Source organism: Hemiscyllium ocellatum, chromosome 16, assembly GCF_020745735.1.
Source record: "Hemiscyllium ocellatum isolate sHemOce1 chromosome 16, sHemOce1.pat.X.cur, whole genome shotgun sequence".
Taxonomy (NCBI): Eukaryota; Metazoa; Chordata; class Chondrichthyes; order Orectolobiformes; family Hemiscylliidae; genus Hemiscyllium; species Hemiscyllium ocellatum.
Window position 1 is genome coordinate 61,885,992 of NC_083416.1, and position 19,650 is coordinate 61,905,641.

General features: G+C 41.2%; 1 protein-coding gene across 2 annotated transcripts; it reads left to right on the plus strand.

Annotated features, from left to right (window-relative positions):
* The first annotated feature begins 630 nt into the window (after positions 1–630).
* LOC132823238 (cytochrome b-c1 complex subunit 8-like) lies at positions 631–11,641 on the plus strand. Of its 2 annotated transcripts, none has more exons than XM_060836880.1 (3): positions 631–719; positions 8,824–9,001; positions 11,438–11,641. In XM_060836880.1, exons 2-3 carry the CDS (start codon positions 8,848–8,850, stop codon positions 11,530–11,532), a joined length of 249 nt encoding a protein of 82 aa, XP_060692863.1. In that variant the 5' UTR covers positions 631–719; positions 8,824–8,847; the 3' UTR covers positions 11,533–11,641. The 2 variants fall into 2 exon arrangements, with proteins under 2 accessions (XP_060692863.1, XP_060692861.1); XM_060836878.1 differs by lacking the exon at positions 631–719 and adding an exon at positions 779–972.
* Positions 11,642–19,650: the final 8,009 nt, after the last annotated feature.

The following is a 19,650-nucleotide window of genomic DNA, read 5'->3' on the forward strand; positions in this document are numbered from 1 at the left end:
GTTTGCTTGGCATACTACTGTACAGAACCAAATTACTTTGCGTCAGTGTATATATAGTTAAAAATCACACAACACCTGGTTATGGTCCAAAAGGCTTATTTGAAAGTACAAGCTTTCGGTGCACTGCCCCTTTGTCAAGTAGCTAGTGGACCTGTTGAAGGAGCAGTGCTCTGAAAACTTGTACTTTCAAATACACCTGTTGGATTATAACCTAGTGTCCTGTGGTTTTTAACTTTGTCCACCTCAGCCCAACATAGGCACCTCCGCATAATGTATATATACACAAAGTATTTTTTTAATGAATATAGTTTTGAAATTTAAAAAAAGAGCTGGAAAGGGAGATAAAGCACACAGTCTTCTGTGGGTGCTGGTTGTGGTCATTAACCAGAAGACCATGCATGCCGTGAGCATTATTCCAGCACACATTCATCCCTGCAGTGTTAAAAATCACGCAACACCAGGTTATAGTCCAAATTAGAAGCACTAGCGTTCGAAGTGCTGCTCCTTCAACACAACCACCTGGTTTTGTATGATTTTTAATTTTCAGTCCAACAGCATCACCTCCAGTGACATTTGTAACATTCCTGCAGTGACATTTGGAACATCCCGGAGGCACGTGGGCAGGCCGGCAGACGTCTGACGCAGGGACGTAAGGGGGTAGGGCTTGCGGGAGGAGAGGCGCCGCCATTACTGTCGGAGCCAAGGTCGGAGAGGAGAAGGTGAGGGGGTCGGAATGAGAAAGCTAGAGTCAAGGAGGGAGGGTAAATGTAATTCATGATCAACCGTAGAGCCATGGAACGATAGGAGCGAGAGTTTAATGTCGCACGGAGGCGGTGGGTGAGGGCCGCGCACGGAGGTGGTGGGTGAGGGCCGCACACACACCCACACTCCCGAGGAGGCCTGTATCCTGACTGCGGGTTGTCCTGGAGGACCCCAGTGCCGCCGAGACTGCACACCGCCTGCAAACATTAGGTGTGTCCCCACAGCAAGTGCATCGTTCGCCAGCAATCCCCGTGTTGCTGCCAAGGGGGAGGGGGTGGGGGGGTTTCAGGGCCCATCTTGCAATGTGATTCCATAGATCTCAGATTTCAGTCCGTGACTTCGATTTCCCTGGTTTGACTCCAGCTTCACCTTGGAGGGATGATTTGGAATTACCCACCGTGAAAGGGTTCAGGACAAGGCAGCGGTTTAGAGGCGATGTCGGAAAAGACATGCCAGCCAGGGAATCAGAAACCTCCAACTGCCTTTTTGTGGGAAGTTGTTGAGTCTAGGTCCAGTGAAACTTTAACAACTGAGATTGATTGATTTTTGTGGGGCATGGATTGTAACGTTTGTGAATTTGAGGCAGGGACAGATTAGCATCATGTTGTGTGACACCACCCAACTGCTAAATGTTGTAGATTCACAGTGAATCTATCAGCACAAAACTGGGCATCTGTGACCTGTATAGAATTATATTTCATCACAACCTGCAATCTCATAACCTTCATATTTCTCAGATTAATGATTTTAATCAGGCCAGGTGCTAACTCTGGTTCAGTGAAGTTTGTAGAAGAATATGGTACTTGCAGAAATAGGTATCTTTAGGAGTATAGTGTTAATGTTGTGAAGCCATAGTGCTAAACCACTAAACAGAAAAAAAATGTGCAGTTCCACAACCAATAGTTCAGGTTGGAACTCTGCAATCATGCCACATTCAGTTGTGAATGTTGATGGATAATTAAACAGGCAACCAGATGAAAGTGTTTAGTGACCATTTTATTCTCATTGATGGGCACCACCACCTCTCAAGGTGTTCAACATCCTCTAGAATAAAGCTACCTTATTGATTGGCAGCAAATGACCTGCTTAAACATATATTGTAGGAGCATCTACAAAGTGTGCTGGAGAAATTTGTCAAAGCTTCCCAAATCCATAGCCTTTACTGCCCAAGAAGATGAACAATAGGCACTACCTGTAAGTTCCCTTTAAAATTGCATTCCCAATTTCAGTTTGAAAGTGATTGACATTCCTGTTTCATTATAGGGTCAATTTCTGGAATTCTGGATTGTGCTTTGGAAATATTTTCGCCAAGATGGTGGCACTTTGTAACTGGCAGTTAGCAATGGGCAATAATTTCTCACCTTGCAAGTGATGGCTGCATACTGTGAATGTGAAGGATAATTGAATGGTGGAACGAACTTGGACTAAATTGTCTTTCGATCTACTGACTCTTTTTTTTTTGTAAATATTTTTATTGAAATTTAACATTTTTGCAAATTTACAAAAATAAACAAAACTCTCAAATACAAACATTGATGTACAATTAAATCATATATACAATAGTCATAATTTAACAAAGAAAAGAGAAAGAAAGAAAACAAAAAAAGAAACGAAAAAAGAAAGAAAAAAAAAACTCAACTTTCTACTAATCTAACCTATAACTAACCAGAGTGTATACCTAAGTCTCTTACATGCTCGGAATGTATAAACATCAAATATAATAAAACCCGTATTCGCGCAGGATTCCTCTCCCAAGGGGCCCCGGAGCAGCCCGGTCTGAAATCTTCACTAAATAAAAGCCCTTGTTAGGATAGCCGAAATATCTGCATTTATATAATTCAAAAAGGGCTGCCATATTTTATAAAATAATTCAGTCTTTCGGTGCACCATATTTGTGAGGAAGTCAAGGGGGATATATTCCATAATTAATCTGTGCCAATTTGAAAGTCCAGGGGGGCCCTCAGCCACCCAGTTCACCAAAATATTTTTCCTTGCACAGAAAGAGAGAATAGAAATTAGTCTCTTCCCATGCATATCCAGAGATGAGAGGTTCGAAAAGCCCAAAAGGAGAGATACAGGGTCCACCCTAATTTCCGTTCCTAAAATTTCTGTCAGGGTATTTGCCACTTTAGTCCAGTATCTGCGGATTTTCTGACAAGTCCACAGACAATGTACAAGAGTACCCACCTCTATTTTGCATTTAGGACACATTGGAGATGCTCCTGCCTTAAATTTTGCCAGTCGAGCCGGAGCTATATGGGCCCTATGAAGTATCTTTAGTTGGGTAGCCTGAGTTCTGTTACAGATAGCAATTCTTCTAGCATTTTCCCAAATGTCATTCCACATATCCTCAGAGATTTCTAGCCCCAAGTCCTGCTCCCATGTTTTAAGCAGGTCATCCATGTCTCCTGAGACTCCATCATGTAGCAAATGGTATATAGTACTAACGGAGGATGCCCCCGCTGGTCGTAAGACATTACGTTCTCTGTTTGATTTATAAAGACTATCTATTAATGTAGTCTTCCTCTGTATATAATCTCGAACTTGGAAGTATCGAAAGAGATCCCCATTAGGTATTCCGAATTTCAGACGCAGCTGCTCAAAGGACATCAGGATCCCATCTTTAAATAGGTCCCCGAAGCATGAGATGCCCCTGGATCTCCAGAGTTTAAAGGTGGCATCTGTAATCCCCGGTTGGAATCCCCATGCGCCTACTATTGGTGCATGGGGGGATGTTTTATGTGAGTTACCCTCATTTTGCCGCATTATATTCCAGGCCTTAATTGTGTTTAATATTATGGGATTTTTACAGTGGTCTGTAATGATTTTCCTCTTATCTGAAAATAAAAGGTTAATAAGTGGGTATTTTACTTGGGAGGCTTCGATATCCAGCCAAATTGATTGTGGATCAGATGAAACCCAATCAGCTATGTAACTTAGTAGGGAGCTTAACTGATATTTCCTAAAGTCTGGGAAGTCCAGTCCTCCCCTTGCCTGTGGAAGCTGTAGCTTCTTCAGCTTAATAAGGGGCCGTCTATGGTTCCAAATAAAGGAGCCCAACCAACCATATAATTTACGTAGGGCTAGCCTTGGCAGCATCAGCGGGAGCATTCTCATAGGATATAAGAGACGGGGCAGAACATTCATTTTAATTAATGCTATTCTCCCTAGCCAGGAAATCGGAAGGTCTCTCCATCGCTGGAGGTCCTGCCTTATCCTTTCCATTAATTGTACAAAATTAGCCCTATACAGCTGATCAAATACTGGCGTGATAAAAATACCTAAATATAAGAAGCCCTCCAGGGACCAACGGAAGGGAAAAGGGGATCCCTCCATTAAGTGGGGTATCATAGCCAGACCACCCATTGGCATGGCTTCCGATTTTGAAAAATTAATTTTATAGCCTGAGAATGCACTAAATGTATTAATAACTTGAATTAGACGAGGCACTGACATTAAAGGATTACTGAGGAATAAGAGAACATCATCTGCATAGAGGGTAATTTTGTGTTTACCTGTACCAATCCTCGGGGCCGTTATATTAGGATCAGTCCGGATGGCTTCTGCTAATGGTTCAATTATCAGTGTAAACAACAATGGTGAGAGAGGACATCCTTGACGGCAGCCCCTACCCACACTGAAGCCATCCGATCTTAACCCATTAGTAATAACAGCTGCTTTGGGGTCATTATACAATGTTGAAACCCATTTGGTAAACACCTGTCCAACGCCAAACCTTTCCAATGTGTAAAATAAATATGACCATTCAACCCTATCAAATGCCTTTTCCGCATCCAATGAAATTACTACTCCTGGTATCTTTCCCTGATGACAGGCTTGGATCATATTCAAGACCCTTCTGATATTATTGGATGATCTGCGGCCCTTAATAAATCCCGTCTGGTCCTCCTTTATAATATATGGCAATACCCTTTCTAATCTTAGTGCTAACATTTTTGAGAGAATTTTAAAGTCTACATTTAGTAAGGATATTGGTCTGTAAGATGCACAATCTTCTGGGTCTTTTCCTTTTTTGAGGATAAGAGAAATATTTGCTTCTTTCAGCGTGGGTGGGAGACAGACCTGACTATGCGCAAAATTATACATATCCATAAGTGGGTCAACCAATATTCCTGTAAATTCTTTATAGAATTCAGCTTGAAAACCATCCGGGCCCGGTGCTTTTCCGCTCTGAAGTTGCCTAATTGCCTCAAGTATTTCTTGGACTGTTAAAGGGGTATTTAGGGCCGACACCTGTTCCGGAGTCAGGCCCGGGAAGGTCAAATTTTTAAAAAATGACTGCATCCTCCTAATCCTATCTTCACAATCCTGCGATCTATATAGTTCAGAATAAAATTCTTTAAAGGTCGCATTGATCTTTTTATGATCATGAGTCAGGGTACCTGTACTTTCCTTGATGGTCGGAATAGTTTGAGGGGCTTTCTTTTTCTTTGCAAGAAATGCTAAGTATCTACCCGGTTTGTCGCCATATTCATATAATCTTTGTTTCGCAAATAATATTTCCCTTTTAGCTGTTTGAGTAAGCGTGGTGTTTAAAGCTGTCCTAAGAGCTGTAATCCTCTGCAATTTTGTGATAGAAGGTCTATCAGCGTATGCTGTTTCGGCTGCTTTTAGGCGAGCTTCGAGCAGACGCTGTTGCTCTCCCTACATTTTCCTCTGGGTCGCTGAATAGGAGATGATCAAACCTCGTGCATAAGCTTTGATGGTCTCCCACATCATTGACGGATTGCTAGCCGTACCAGTATTAATTTCTAAAAAAGTTTTAAGTTCCTGGGAGAAGTACTTTAAAAATTTGCTATCTTTTATCAGGAAGGGGTCCATACGCCAATGCCGAGCAGATGTCCCATTGTTCTTTACCTTAGTTTCCATGTATACAGCGGCATGGTCAGAGATTGCTATAGTACCTATTTTACAGGTTGCTATAGAATTTAGAAAAATCGATGGGGCAAAAAACATATCAATTCTTGTGTGACATTTATGTGGATTAGAGTAGAAAGAAAAATCTCTACCCTGTGGATGGAGACATCTCCATACATCTACCAATCCTAATTCTTTATTCAGGTCCGCCAGTTGTCTAGATCTGGGAGATACTCCAGCGGCACTCTTGGGAATCCTGTCTATTTCCGGATCCATAATACAATTAAAGTCTCCCCCTATAATTGTATGACGGGCACCAAAGGCCATCAGTTTTGAAAAAGCTTCCGTTATGAATTTAAAGGGGTGTGCCGGGGGGCAGTATACATTTAAGATCCCATATTCCTCTCCATTTATGAGGGCTTTAATCAAAATATATCGTCCAGATTCGTCTTTTATCTGATTTAGAATTTTCAAAGGGAAGTTCTTCCGGACAAGGATAACGACTCCCCTGCTTTTTGAATTAAAAGAGGAAAAAAAGGCCTGATCAAATCCGCCCTGTCGTAATTTTAAGTGTTCTTTATCCGACAGGTGTGTCTCCTGTAGGAGAGCTATATCAACTCTCTCCTTCTTAAGATTTGATAATATTTTCTTCCTTTTAACTGGCGAATTACTCCCCCTGACATTCCAGGTGCACCACTTAACTGACTGTTCAGCCATAATCACCTGGACAGATCCGAGACCCCTCGGGAGGGGAAACCCTATCTAGAACATCCCGAGCATGGAGCATACAAGATTTACAAAAGTAAAGATTCTCTGATACACTCAAAACAATATAACAAAAAACTCTTTCTAAGTATAAAAAATATAAAACATTCCAAATTGGAGATTTTCTCCCTTGTTCCCAGGGAGCGTCACTTCCTCTCCCACAGTCCATCTTACCCTCTTCCAACCAGTGCCCCACCCTTGACCCAGGTGTTCCTCAATAAAATGAGGAGAATTCAAATATAATATAAAGCTAGAGTTAACAGTGAACACCCCACCCCCACCCACACCCACATCTAAATATATTTGGGAATATTAATACCATATATAACTATAAGATTACAATCTCAACATGTAATACTTAAATATAATACCACAAAATAACAGGGGAAAGAAAAACAACCCCGCTCCTAAAAACAGAAGTAAAATAGAATAAGGTAACCACCTCTCCCCATCAACATTAACCAAACGCCCCAACATATATATATATATATATATATATATACACACATACACACATAGGGGGAAAGATAAGAAAAGATGAAGGGATGTAAACCAAAATAATGGGAAAGGCAGACCAGCGTCCACAATCTCTTACAGTTTATTTAAGAGAGTCCAAGAATTCCTTAGCCTTCTCTGGTGATCCGAAGTTATATATGGATCCTTCGTGGCTAAGGCGTAGCGTCGCTGGATATTGTAAGGAGTACTGGATATTTAAGTCCCTTAAACGCTTCTTCGCCTCATCGAATGCCTTCCTCTTTCGGACCAAAGCTGGGGAGAAGTCCTGGAACAGCATGATCCTGAATCCTTTGTGGGTCATAGCTTGGGGATCTTTTCCCAGATTTCTTGAGGCTTCCAGGAGCATCTGCCTCTCCCTATAGCTCTGCAGCTGGAACAGGACCGGGCGTGGGCGCTGGGTTGAGCCGGACCCACGTACTGCGACCCGGTAGGCCCATTCTACCCTTACCTGGCCTGATCCATTATGCAGATTTAAAAGTTGTGGCAGCCAATGCTCTAAGAATGCTGTCAACTGACCTCCCTCTTCCTGCTCGGGCAGGCCCAACAACCGAATATTTTTTCTACGACATCGATTTTCGAGGTCATCAATGTGGTTTTCTAGGTTCTGGACTCGATTCTCGAGAAAACGGATGTGGTCGGCTGTTGATTTTATCCCAGTCTCTGAGGCTGCGGCCTTCGACTCCACCTCTCTGACTCGGCACTCCAATTCCTGAATGTCTCTGCCCTGCTTCTGCAGCTCGGCTGATAGTGCTTCTCTGCTCTGCCGAGACTCATCGATAAAAGCATTAATCTTCGCCTCCCACCTGGCAAACATCTCCTCAAAGCTCATCTTCATTGGTAAATCTCCTGAAGTAGCTGAAGACACCTTTGTTGCAGCTGAAGAGGGAGAGGGTGGGGGAGGGGTCCCTGCTTTCTTAGAGCCGCCTGTTCCCTTCCCTTTACTCATTTTCCAGCTAGCATTAGACTATTTAAATGTACTAATAGGTAACTATTTAAGGTTAACAACTATTATAAATGGTTTAGTGAGTGTGGTGGGGGTGGATAGCCCACTTTTCCCAAGTTTTGGGTAGAGCACTGTGGACTCAGTCTTGCTGGGTTGCCGCCATCTTGGATCCCCCACTGACTCTCTTTTAATTGAGTCTTGTCTCACTTTTATCCAAATGATCTAATTCTGTTTTATGTAGCAATCCAGGATTTTCACTATTCTGACTGGACCAGCTACTTCATAGTCTCACTGTGTTCTTTGTAGGCAGTCATCCTTCAGTCATTATTCCCTTTATTTCATCCTGCCTTCTCTTTCAAAAGGATCTATAAAAGTGTATCTCTCATCCCAGGTGGATAAGAATGAGAGATGCAAGGGTGCACCATCACCTGCAAGCAGTGTGCTGTTTAACTTTCTTATCGGCTATGTGCGGCATTAACTTCTGGAAGTGCAAGTCAACGCTGTGTGTGCTGAACATTGGAGCAGCTGTGCCTGCATGGCTTGGAGGGAATATTCCCTGCAAGTTCCATACAAGTCACATACCATTGTGGAACTGTATCACTGTTCATTTGCTGTTATTAGGTGAAAATGCTGACTGCAGAAATGAACAAAGGTAGCATGCCACTACAACTTTCATGTGATCAACTTTTTCTTAAAGCTGCATTTTATTTCCTCCATATTTTCAGACATTCAAGTCCTCAGGAAAGTTCACTTGAGAAATTTTCTTAAGTCAACTGCATATTTTCTACGGGTGGAACCCTTCAGTATTGGTCCAGTTTGTGACCGTGAGATTAACATGTGCTGCGACTTGTGAAGATAATACAGTATTTATTTAATTCAGTGATGATAGATTGTTGTTTGCTGCTATTGTTTATATGCCTGAATTATCCAAGATGTTTTTGCATTTCTGTTTACCATAGAACTTCTGAATAAGTGGCCACAAAATGGGTCGCCACTTTGGAAACTTGATCAAAGTGCGGCATATTATCACCTATACCATCTCTCCATTTGAACAAAGGGCATTTGCAAATTATTTCTCCAAAGGCATTCCCAATACATGGAGGCGATTCAAGGGTCAAGTGTTACGGATTGTTCCACGTATGTATTGTAGCGTTTTCAGACATTTTCTGTATAGAAATTACATGTAAAGTTTTAGGTTTTACTTTACAAATTAAGCCTAGGTCATGTTCCACTAATTGCAGATAAAAGTTTTATTTGTATGGGCCCACTTGGATCCTGTGTTAATTTTGAAAAAAATCCATTGAATTATTGGTCAATTCTTATAGGTAAAAATATTATAATTTAATAAGTAAGGAAGTTAAGCGTTTATGCTATTATAAAAACATTCAATTTACTATTCATCTTGCCCACTTTATCAACAAAAGCACAATGAACCTTACTGCGTTCTTTGAGAAGGTAACCAATCAGGTGGATGAGGGTAAAATGGTTGATGTGGTGTATGTGGATTTCAGTAAAGCGTTTGATAAAGTTCTCCATGGTAGGCTATTGCACAAAATACGGAAGTATGGGATTGAGGGTGATTTAGTGATGTCGATCAGAAATTGGCTAGCTGAAAGAAGACAGAGGGTGGTGGTTGATGGGAAATATACATCCTAGAGTTCAGTTACTAGTGGGGTACTGCAAGGATCTGTTTTGGGTCCATTGTTGTTTTGTCATTTTTATAATGACCTGTATGAGGGCATAGAAGGATGGGGTATTAAATTTGTGGATGACACTAAGATTGGTAGGGTTGTGGATAGTGCCGAAAGATGATGTAGGTTGCAGAGAAACATACAAAAGCTGCAGAGCTGGGCTGAGAGGTGGCAAATAGAGTTTAATGCAGAAAAGTGTGAGGTGATTCACTTCAGAAGGAGTAACTGGAATGCAGAGAACTGGGCTATTGGTAGGATTCTTGATAGCGTGGATGAGCAGAGAGTTCTTGGTGTCCAGGTATATAGATCCTTGAAAGTTGCCACCCAGGTTGGTAAAGTTGTTAAGAAGGTATATGATGTATTGGCTTTTATTGGTGGAGGGATTGAGTTTTGGAACCATGAGATCATGCGGCAGCTGAACAAAACACTGGTGCTACCACACTTGGAGTAATGCATACAGTTCTGGTCATTGCAATATAGGAAGGATGTGGAAGCTTTGGAAAGGGTTCGGAGGAGATTTATTAGATGTTGCCTAGTACTTAGGAAGGTCTTACGAGGAAAGGCTGAGGGACTTGAGGCTGTTTTCGTTACAGAGAAAGTTGAGTAGTGACTTAATTGAGTCATATAAGATAAACAGAGGTTTAGATAGCACAGTGAGAGCCTTTTTCCTCTGATAGCGATGGCTAGCACGAGGGGGCATAGCTTTAAATTGAGGGGTGATAGATGTAGGACAGATGTCAGGTAGTTTCTTTACTCAGAGTCGTAGGGGCATGGAACACACTGCTTGCAACAGTAGTACTAGACTCCCTAACTTCAAGGGTATTAAATGGGCATTGGATAAGCATATGGATGAGAATGGAATAGTGTAGGTTAGATTGGTTCTACAGATCGGTGTAACGTCGAGGGCTGAAGGGCCTGTACTGCGCTGTAATGTTCTATGTTCTATGAGGCTTAACATATTAATACACATGCCATGCGAATCTGTATATTGAGGTCACAAACTCCATTTATATTGCTCATAATATGGTTTATGCAAGGATAGAGCACAGGCATCAATAATGGTCATCTAAGAAACAGAATGTTGCAGTGGATTAAAGTGGTGAAGTGGGTATTTTATTTTTAGTGCCATCCCAAATAGAGCAGAGTTTAATTTTGTATGCTGGTTCAGAAGAAGAACTGTCATGAAAACACAAAGTGCTGGAGAAACTCATGAGGTCAGGCAACACCTAATATTTTGATTCCAGTATGACTCTTCAGAACTGAAGGAGGTGGAGAAGGGATGGGTGTTTTTCTGCAAAAAAGGAGGGGAGCTGGAAGAAGGGAGTAGTGAAGCAGATGGTGTAGGTGCACCAGAGCAACAGCCAAATGGAGTGCTTATGATAGTCGAAAATATAAAGAACAAGGTTTATGGTGTGAAGTTATCAAACTCACGGAGTCCTGAAGGCTATAAAGTGTCTAAGCAGAAAATGAGGTGCAGTTCCCAGTAGAACTAATCCACTTTCTACAGTTAAAACCTACTATTTATCTACGTCTTGTCTACTCTCATTGATACTGCCTCCACCTTTTACGTTGGAACACTATTGCCCTCTATTCCTCTTGCTCATGCTCCCCTCGTTTTATAGTATAAAACCTATCAGTTTTCCATCCCCCTTCAGTTCCATATTAAACTCAAACCACGTACTCTTTCTGACTCTGACTCTCTACAGATACTGTCAGACCTGCTGGGTTTCTCCAGCACTTTGTTTTTATTTCATGTCTCCAGCACCTCAATACTTTGCTTTTATCTGAATAAGAATTAATTCCCGCTGAAAGTGTGGATGTGTTGTATTCTTTGTCAGTGGTCTGATTTAGAAGTTAAACTGGTGCATATTTTATTTTCCAGCATTTGTGATCTCATATCTTATTTATACCTGGGCCACAAATGAACATGAAATGTCAATGAGGAAGAATCCGGCTGACTATGTGAATGATAAATAAATGGTGTTTGGAAGAGAGAGTTTCTACTGATTTACCATGTGTATTCCTAACTAACTGCTAACTTTCACTGAAATAAATGTCTGTGTTTAGAAATAAAATATTAATAGTGTCCAGCCTGTTGTGCATTTCCTTCACTAAACAATATGATTGGTAAAATTCTTGATCAATAGACACAAACTGAGGGGTGGGGGGAGGGGAGGGGGGGGGGGTGGGGGGAGTGCAAGATATTGGACCATTCATAGGTACAAGAGTAGATCATTCAGCCCATAAGATGTGACCTGCCATTCAATACAATAATAAATAATCAAACACTTCAGTGCCTTTTACCCATCCCTCTAACCCTGTATGCTATTGCAATCAGAAATGTATTGATCTCTTTGTGCTCAAAGATTGGACTTCCATGGTCCTCTGTAACAGAGAGTTTCAAAGGTTCACAACCCTCTAGAACAAAAACATTCTTCATCACAGACATAAGTGGCATCATCCTTACATTGTGCACCTTGGTTTTAATCACCCCATCATATTACCAGCATCCACCATGTCTAACTCTTCAAGTATTTTATAAGTTTCAATAAGATCAACTTTATTCTTAGAAACTGCAAAAACTAAAGGCAGTTTGCCCAATCTGTCTTCGTAGGACATTCCTGATGTAACAAGATCAAAACTGGTCAACCTTTGTTGCACTCCCACTATTCACAATGATACCTTACTTGAGATGAGGAGGCCAAATCTACATATTGAACTCTTGTGGTCTAACCAAGTTCCTTTACAGTTGGAACAGGACTTTCAGTGCTTGGGTACTCAAATCCTTGAGCAATTAAGGCTAACATTCCATTAGCATTCCTAATAAGTCTCTGGATCTGGATCTTGCCCTTCAGTGACTTAACAAGGACACCTTGGTCATTTTGTATATCCACAGTTTCCAAGTTTGCCAGTTAAGAAATACACTGCACATCAGTTTTTACCAAAAATGGATAACTTCGTGTTTTTCCATATTGCTTTGACATATTCCTGCCCATTTACTACGTGTGTTGAATGCTCCTGAAGCTGCTTTGTATATTTTTCAAAACATATTTCAATTTAGCTTTGTATCGTGTACAAGTTTGTAAATATTGCATTTGGAACCCACCTTCAAAACATATAAACAGCTGGACTCAAGGACCAATCCTTGATGTGTCCTACTAATCACAGCTTGTCAACCTAAGAATGTCTCATTTATTCCTATCCTCTGTTTCCTGTCTGTTCGTCAATCATTAATTTATACAAAAAGCATTATCTTGTACCCATGTAGCTTGATTTTTTAAAAACTTCTTATATGAGGAACCTTATCAAAAGCATTCTGGAAATCTAATAATATAAACATACAAACAAGGGGGAAGGCTCAGTGCTTAGCACTGTTGCTTCACAGCGCCAAAGAGTTGCGTTCAAATCCACCCTTGGGTGATTATGTGGAGTTTGCACATTTTCTCTGTGTCTGCATGGGTTTCCTCCCACAATCCAAAGATTAGGTGGATTGGCCATGATATGTTATCTGTTATGTCCAGGAGATATGTAGGTTAGGTGGATTAGCCATGGGAAATGCAGGGTAATGGGTGAAATATGGGTTGGTGTGGACTTCGTGGCCAAAATGGTATGCTTCCATGTTGTAGGAATTCTATGGAAAGCAATCCAACTGTTTGACTCTGCTCCATCATTCAATAAGATCATGGCAGATCTGATTTTAACCTCAACTATACATCCCTCATAATTTGTCATCATGTTATTTAAGAAAATATTTACTTTTGCTATAAAAAAATTTAAAGATCCAGCATCTAATGTCTTGAGGAAAAGAATTCCAAGGACACTCAACCCTCTGACAGAAAGGTATGTTTTCTCATCTCTGTCTTGAATAGGTGACACCTATTTTTAAACTGAGCCCTAATGATAGATTCTCCTGCAAGAGGAAGCATCTTTTCGACATCCACCTGGTCAATACCCCTCAGGATCGTATATGTTCCAATTGTTTCAAAGCCACCTCTGATTTTACAAAACTACAGAGGATACAGATACCTTTTGCTGATTCCAGGTTTAGTCTAGTAAAACTCTAAATAATTTCCAACATATTAACATCCTTCCATAAGTACGGTGACCAATACTGTACACTACTCCAGCAGCAGCCTTGCCAATGTTCTATTCTTGCATTCAGTCCCCCTCACAATAAACATAACACTCTATTAGCTTTCATGATTATATTCAATACCTGTACACTAACTTCCTGCAATTCATGCACTAGACTCCCAGATGGAAAGATATAAAAGAGACCTAAGGGGCAACATTTTTACGCAGAGGGTGGTACGTGTATGGAATGAGCTGCCAGAGGATGTGGTGGAGACTGGTACAATTGCAACATTTAAGAGGCATTGGGATAGGTATATGAATAGGAAGGGTTTGGAGGGGTATGGGCCAGGGGTTGGCAGGTGGGACTAGATTGGGTTGGGATATCTAGTCGGCATAGTCAGGTTGGACTGAAGGGTCTGTTTCCATGCTGTACATCTCTATGACTCTATGTCAAAGCTCTGCAACCTCTCATTGTTTAGATAATTTTATTCTTTCTGCCAAAATGATGAGAAACTAAGGCTCTGGTCAAGAAAAAAACATTCAGGTATAGATGGCTAGGACTGAGTGAATCCCTAGAACAGCATAAGGACAGTAGGAGTATGCTCAAGTGGATAATCAGGAGGGCAAAAAGGGGGCAAGAGGTAGCTTTGGCAAATAGGATGAAGGAGAATCTAAAGGGACTCAACAAATACATCGAGGATAAAAGGGTAACTAGAGAGGGAATGGAGTCCTTAATGATCAACAAAGCTGCTTATGTGGGGAACTGCAGAGATAGATGAGATACTAAACAATCAGTATTTACTGTGGATTAGATAATTTAGAGAAATTAATAGTGCTACGACATGGGGTAAACCCCTCTGGTAATTTAAACCAGCAACACAGAAAAGATTCACCACGTGCTGTAATCCATTAAATTTCAAGAGGCACAAAGCTATCCCAGAGGTCAATATTAAAAGTAAAAATTAACAACTTTGTTCTTTATGTCCAACAGAGAATATTAAAACCAACATCTATTTCCTTTCTCTTAAACCTATCTTTTACGACCTACTCTACAATACTCGTCTGATTTTAAAAGAAAATCCTGTTTCAAAACCAGTCAGTTTTGCCAAGTTTCCTGTGTAGATGTTCCTCTGTAGCTTCTCTCCAGGTCGGTTTTGATGTTCCTTCCCCAGGGAGGTGCCTCTCAGAAAGCACTTGAGCTAGCAGTCTTTGTGGCTGTTCCCCCTCAGTCTTTGTGGCTGTTCAAAATATCCGGTTTTATACCCCAAAACATTGGATCATCTAATTGGTTTTAATATCAAAATACTAAATTCTAACTTGATTGGGATTTTTGTATCTTGGGACATAATATCAACTGATTGGCTGAATATGAATTTGTTTTTGTCTCATTGCAACCCAACAGCTCTATTTGAGTTGACCATGTGTTACATTGTTACCTTGTTGAGAACACTTTGTGCTGTGTCAGGCAGTTTTGCTAGCTTTACAACTCTCTTAAAGATACAGTACCTCTATACTTTCATAACAATAGAGTCATAGAGATGCACAGCATGGAAACAGACCCTTCAGTCCAACCCGTCCATGCCAACCAGATATCCCAACCCAATCTAGTCCCACCTGCCAGCACCCGGCCCATATCCCTCCAAACCCTTCCTATTCATATACCCATCCAAATGCCTCTTAAATGTTTTAATTGTACCAGCCTCCACCACATCCTCTGGCAGCTCATTCCATACACGTACCACCCTCTGCGTGAAAAAGTTGTCCTTTAGGCCACTTTTATATCTTTCCCTTCTCACCCTAAACTTATGCCCTCTAGTTCTGGACTCGCTGACCTCAAGGGAAAGACTTTGTCTATTTTTCCTATCCATGCCCCTCATAATTTTGTAAACCTCTATAAAGTCACCCCTCAGCCTCCGACGCTCCAGGGAAAATAGCCCCAGCCTGTTCAGCCTCTCCCTGTAGCTCAGATCCTCCAATCTTGGCAACATCCTTGTAAATCTTTACTGAACCCTTTCAAGTTTCACAACATCTTTCCGATAGGAAGGAGACCAGAATTGCACGTAATATTCCAACAGTGGTCTAACCAATGTCATGTACAGCTGCAACATGACCTCCCAACTCCTGTACTCAATACTCTGACCAATAAAGGAAAGCATACCAAACACCTTCTTCACTATCCTATCTACCTGCGACTCCACTTTCAAGGAGTTATGAACAAGGTGTCTTTGTTCAGCAACACTCCCTAGGACTTTACCATTAAGTGTATAAGTCCTGCTAAGATTTGCTTTCCCAAAATGCAGCACCGCGCATTTATTTGAATTAAACTCCATCTGCCACTTCTCAGCCCATTGGCCCATCTGGTCCAGATCCTGTTGTAATCTGAGGTAACCCTCTTCGCTGTCCACTACACCTCCAATTTTGGTGTCATCTGCAAAGTAACTAACTGTACCTCTTCTGCTCTCATCCAAATCATTTATGTAAATGACAAAAAGTAGAGAGCCCAGTACTGATACTTGTGGCACTCCACTGGTCACAGGCCTCCAGTCTGAAAAACAACCCTCCACCACCACCCTCTGTCTTCTACCTTTGAGCCCGTCCTGTACCCAAATAGCTAGTTCTCCCAGTATTCCATGAGATCTAACCTTGCTAAACAATCTCCCATGGGGAACCTAGTCAAACTTACTGAAGTCCATATAAATCACATCTACTGCTCTGCCCTCATCAATCCTCTTTGTTACTTCTTCAAAAAACTCAATCAAGTTTGTGAGACATGATTTCCCACACACAAAGCCATGTTGACGATCCCTAAACAATACTTGCCTTTCCAAATACATGTACATCCTATCCCTCAGGACTCCCTCCAACAACTTGCCCATCACTGAGGTCAGGCTCACTGGTCTATAGTTCCCTGGCTTGTCTTTACCGCCCTTCTTAAACAGTGGCACCACGTTTGCCAACCTCCAGTTTTCTGGCACCTCACCTGTGACGATCGATGATACAAATATCTCAGCAAGAGGCCCAGCAATCACTTCTCTAGCTTCACACACAGTTCTTGGGTGCACCTGATCAGGTCCTGGGGATTTATCCACTTTTAACCGTTTCAAGACATCCAGCACTTCCTCCTCTGTAATCTGTATATTTTGCAAGATGTCACCATCTATTTCCCTACAGTCTATATCTTCCATTTCCTTTTTGCACAGTAAATACTGATGCAAAATATTCACTTAGTTTCTCCCCCATTTTCTGTGGCTCCACACAAAGGCCGCCTTGCTGATCTTTGAGGGGCCCCATTCTCTCCCTAGTTACCCTTTTGTCCTTAATGTATTTGTAAAAACTCTTTGGATTCTCCTTAATTCTATTTGCCAAAGCTATCTCATGTCCTCATTTTGCCCTCCTGATTTCCCTCTTAAGTATACTCCTACTTTCTTTATACTCTTCTAAGGATTCACTCGATCTATCCTGTCTATACCTGACATATGCTTCCTTCTCTTTCTTAACAAAACCCTCAATTTCTTTTGTCATCCAGCATTCCCTACACCTACCAGCCTTCCCTTTCACCCTGACAGGAATATACTTTCTCTGGATTCTTGATATCTCATTTCTGAAGGCTTCCCATTTTCCAGCTGTCACTTTACCTGCGAACATTGCTTCCAATCAGCTTTCAAAAGTTCTTGGCTAATACCGTCAAAATTGGCCTTTCTCCAATTTAGAACTTCAACTTTTAGATCTGGTCTATCCTTTTCCATCACTATTTTAAAACAAATAGAATTATGGTCGCTGGTCCCAAAGTGCTCCCCCATTGACACCTCAGTCACCTGCCCTGCCTTATTTCCCAAGAGTAGGTCAAGTTTTGCACCTTCTCTAGTAGGTACATCCACATTCTGAATCAGAAAATTGTCTTGTACACACTTAAGAAATTCCTCTCCATCTAAACCTTTAATACTATGGCAGTCCAAGTCTATGTTTGGAAAGTTAAAATCCCCTTCCATAACTACCCTATTATTCGTACAGATAGCTGAGATCTCCTTACAAGTTTATTTCTCAGCTTCCCTCTGACTATAGTGATATCTTGAAAAGTGTCCATATTAGAGAGGAGGAAGTGCTGGACGTCTTAACAGGCATAAAGCTGGTTAAACCTCTGGAACCTGATCAAATACTCCAGAAGTTTGTGGGAAGCTATTGCTGACCCCTTACTGAGATAGTTCTATCATTGATAGCCACACATGAGGTGCTGGAAGACTGGACCTTAGCTAATGTGGTACCATTATTTAAGAAAGATGGTAAGAAAAAAACAGAGAACTATAGACCGCTGAGCCTGATGTCAGTGGTGGATAAGTTATTAAGGGGGTTATCAGGGAGTGGATCTATGTGTATTTGGAAAGGCAAGAATTGATTAGGGATAGTCAACATGATATCACATCTCCCTAACTTGACTGAGTTTTTTGAAGAAGTGATGAATAAGATTGATGAAGGCAGAGCAGTGGATGTTGTCTATATGGACTCCAGCAAGGCTTTTGACAAAGTCCTGCATGATAGATTGGTTAGCATTGGTAGATCACTTGAATACAGGGACAGCTAGTCATTTGGATACAAAATTAGCTGAAAGGTAGGAGAGACAGAGTAGAGGTGGCGGAGGGTTTCTTCTCAGACTGGAGGCCTGTGACTGGCAGTGTGCCGCAAGGAATGGTGCTGGGTCCACTACTTTTTGTAATTTATATAAATGATTTGGATTAAATAAAGGATGTATGGTTAGTAAATTTGCTATTGACACCAAAATTGGTGGTGTAGTAGACAGCGAAGAGGGTTAGATCAGAGTACAATAGGACCTTAATCAGCTGAGCCAATGGGCCAAGATGTGGCTGATGGAATTTAGTTTAGATAAATGTGAGGTACTGCATTTTGCTAAGGCAAATCAGGGCAGGATTTATACGCTTGATGGTAAGGACCTGGGGAGAGTTGCCAATCAAAGAGACCTTGGGGTGCAAGTTCATACATATTTGAAAGTGGAGTCACATGTAGACAATGTTAGTAAAGAAGGCATGTGCTACACTTGCCTTTATTGGTAAGTGCATCAAATATAAGAGTCAGGAGGTCATGTTGCGGCTGTACAGGACATTGATTAAGCCACTTTTGAAAAACTGTATTCAATTTTGGTCTCCATAATATTGGGAAGATGTGAAACTTGAAAGCATGCAGAAAAATTTACAAAGATGTTGCCAGGGTTGGATTATTTGAGATATAGGGAGAGGCTGAATAGGCTCGTGTTATTTTCCCTGTGGTCTCGAAGGCAGAGGGTTGAATTTATAAAGGTGTATAAAATCATGAGGGGCTTGGATAGTGTCTTTTCCCCAGGTTAGGGGGTAGTCCAAAACCAGACCGCATAAGTTTAAGATGAGAGAGGAAAGATTTACAAGGGATCTAAGGGGCACCTTTCCCATGCAGAGGATGGTCTGTGGATGGAATGAGCTGCCAGACTAGTTTGTGGAGACTAGTACAATTATAACATTTAAAAGGCTTCTGGATGGGTACATGAATAGGAAGGGTTTAGAGGGATATGGGCCCAATGCTGGCAAATGAGACTAGATTAAGTTGGGATATCTGGTCGGTATGGACAAGTTGGATCAAAGGTTTGTTTCTGTGCTGTACATTTCTATGACTCTTAAGTTTGTCAAACACAACTTCCCATTTGTAAATATTCTGACTTTGCCCATTAGATCATTATTAACCAGGTGTTTACTTATCCAATCCTTTATGATAAATTCCAGAATTTTCCCTCCAATGATGTAAGACTAATAGGTCTGTAGTTCTTGTTTTCTCTCTCACTACCTTTAATAGTAGTGTGAAATTTGCTATCTTCCAATCTTCTCAATTATCCAAAATCTGTAGAATTGTGGAAGATAATCACTAATCGATTGACTATCACCATTCCTTTCAACATCTTGAGATATAGACCAATAGGTCGTGGGGATTCATTAACCTTCAGCCCCATTAATTTCTCCACCATATTTGTTTTACTCGTGT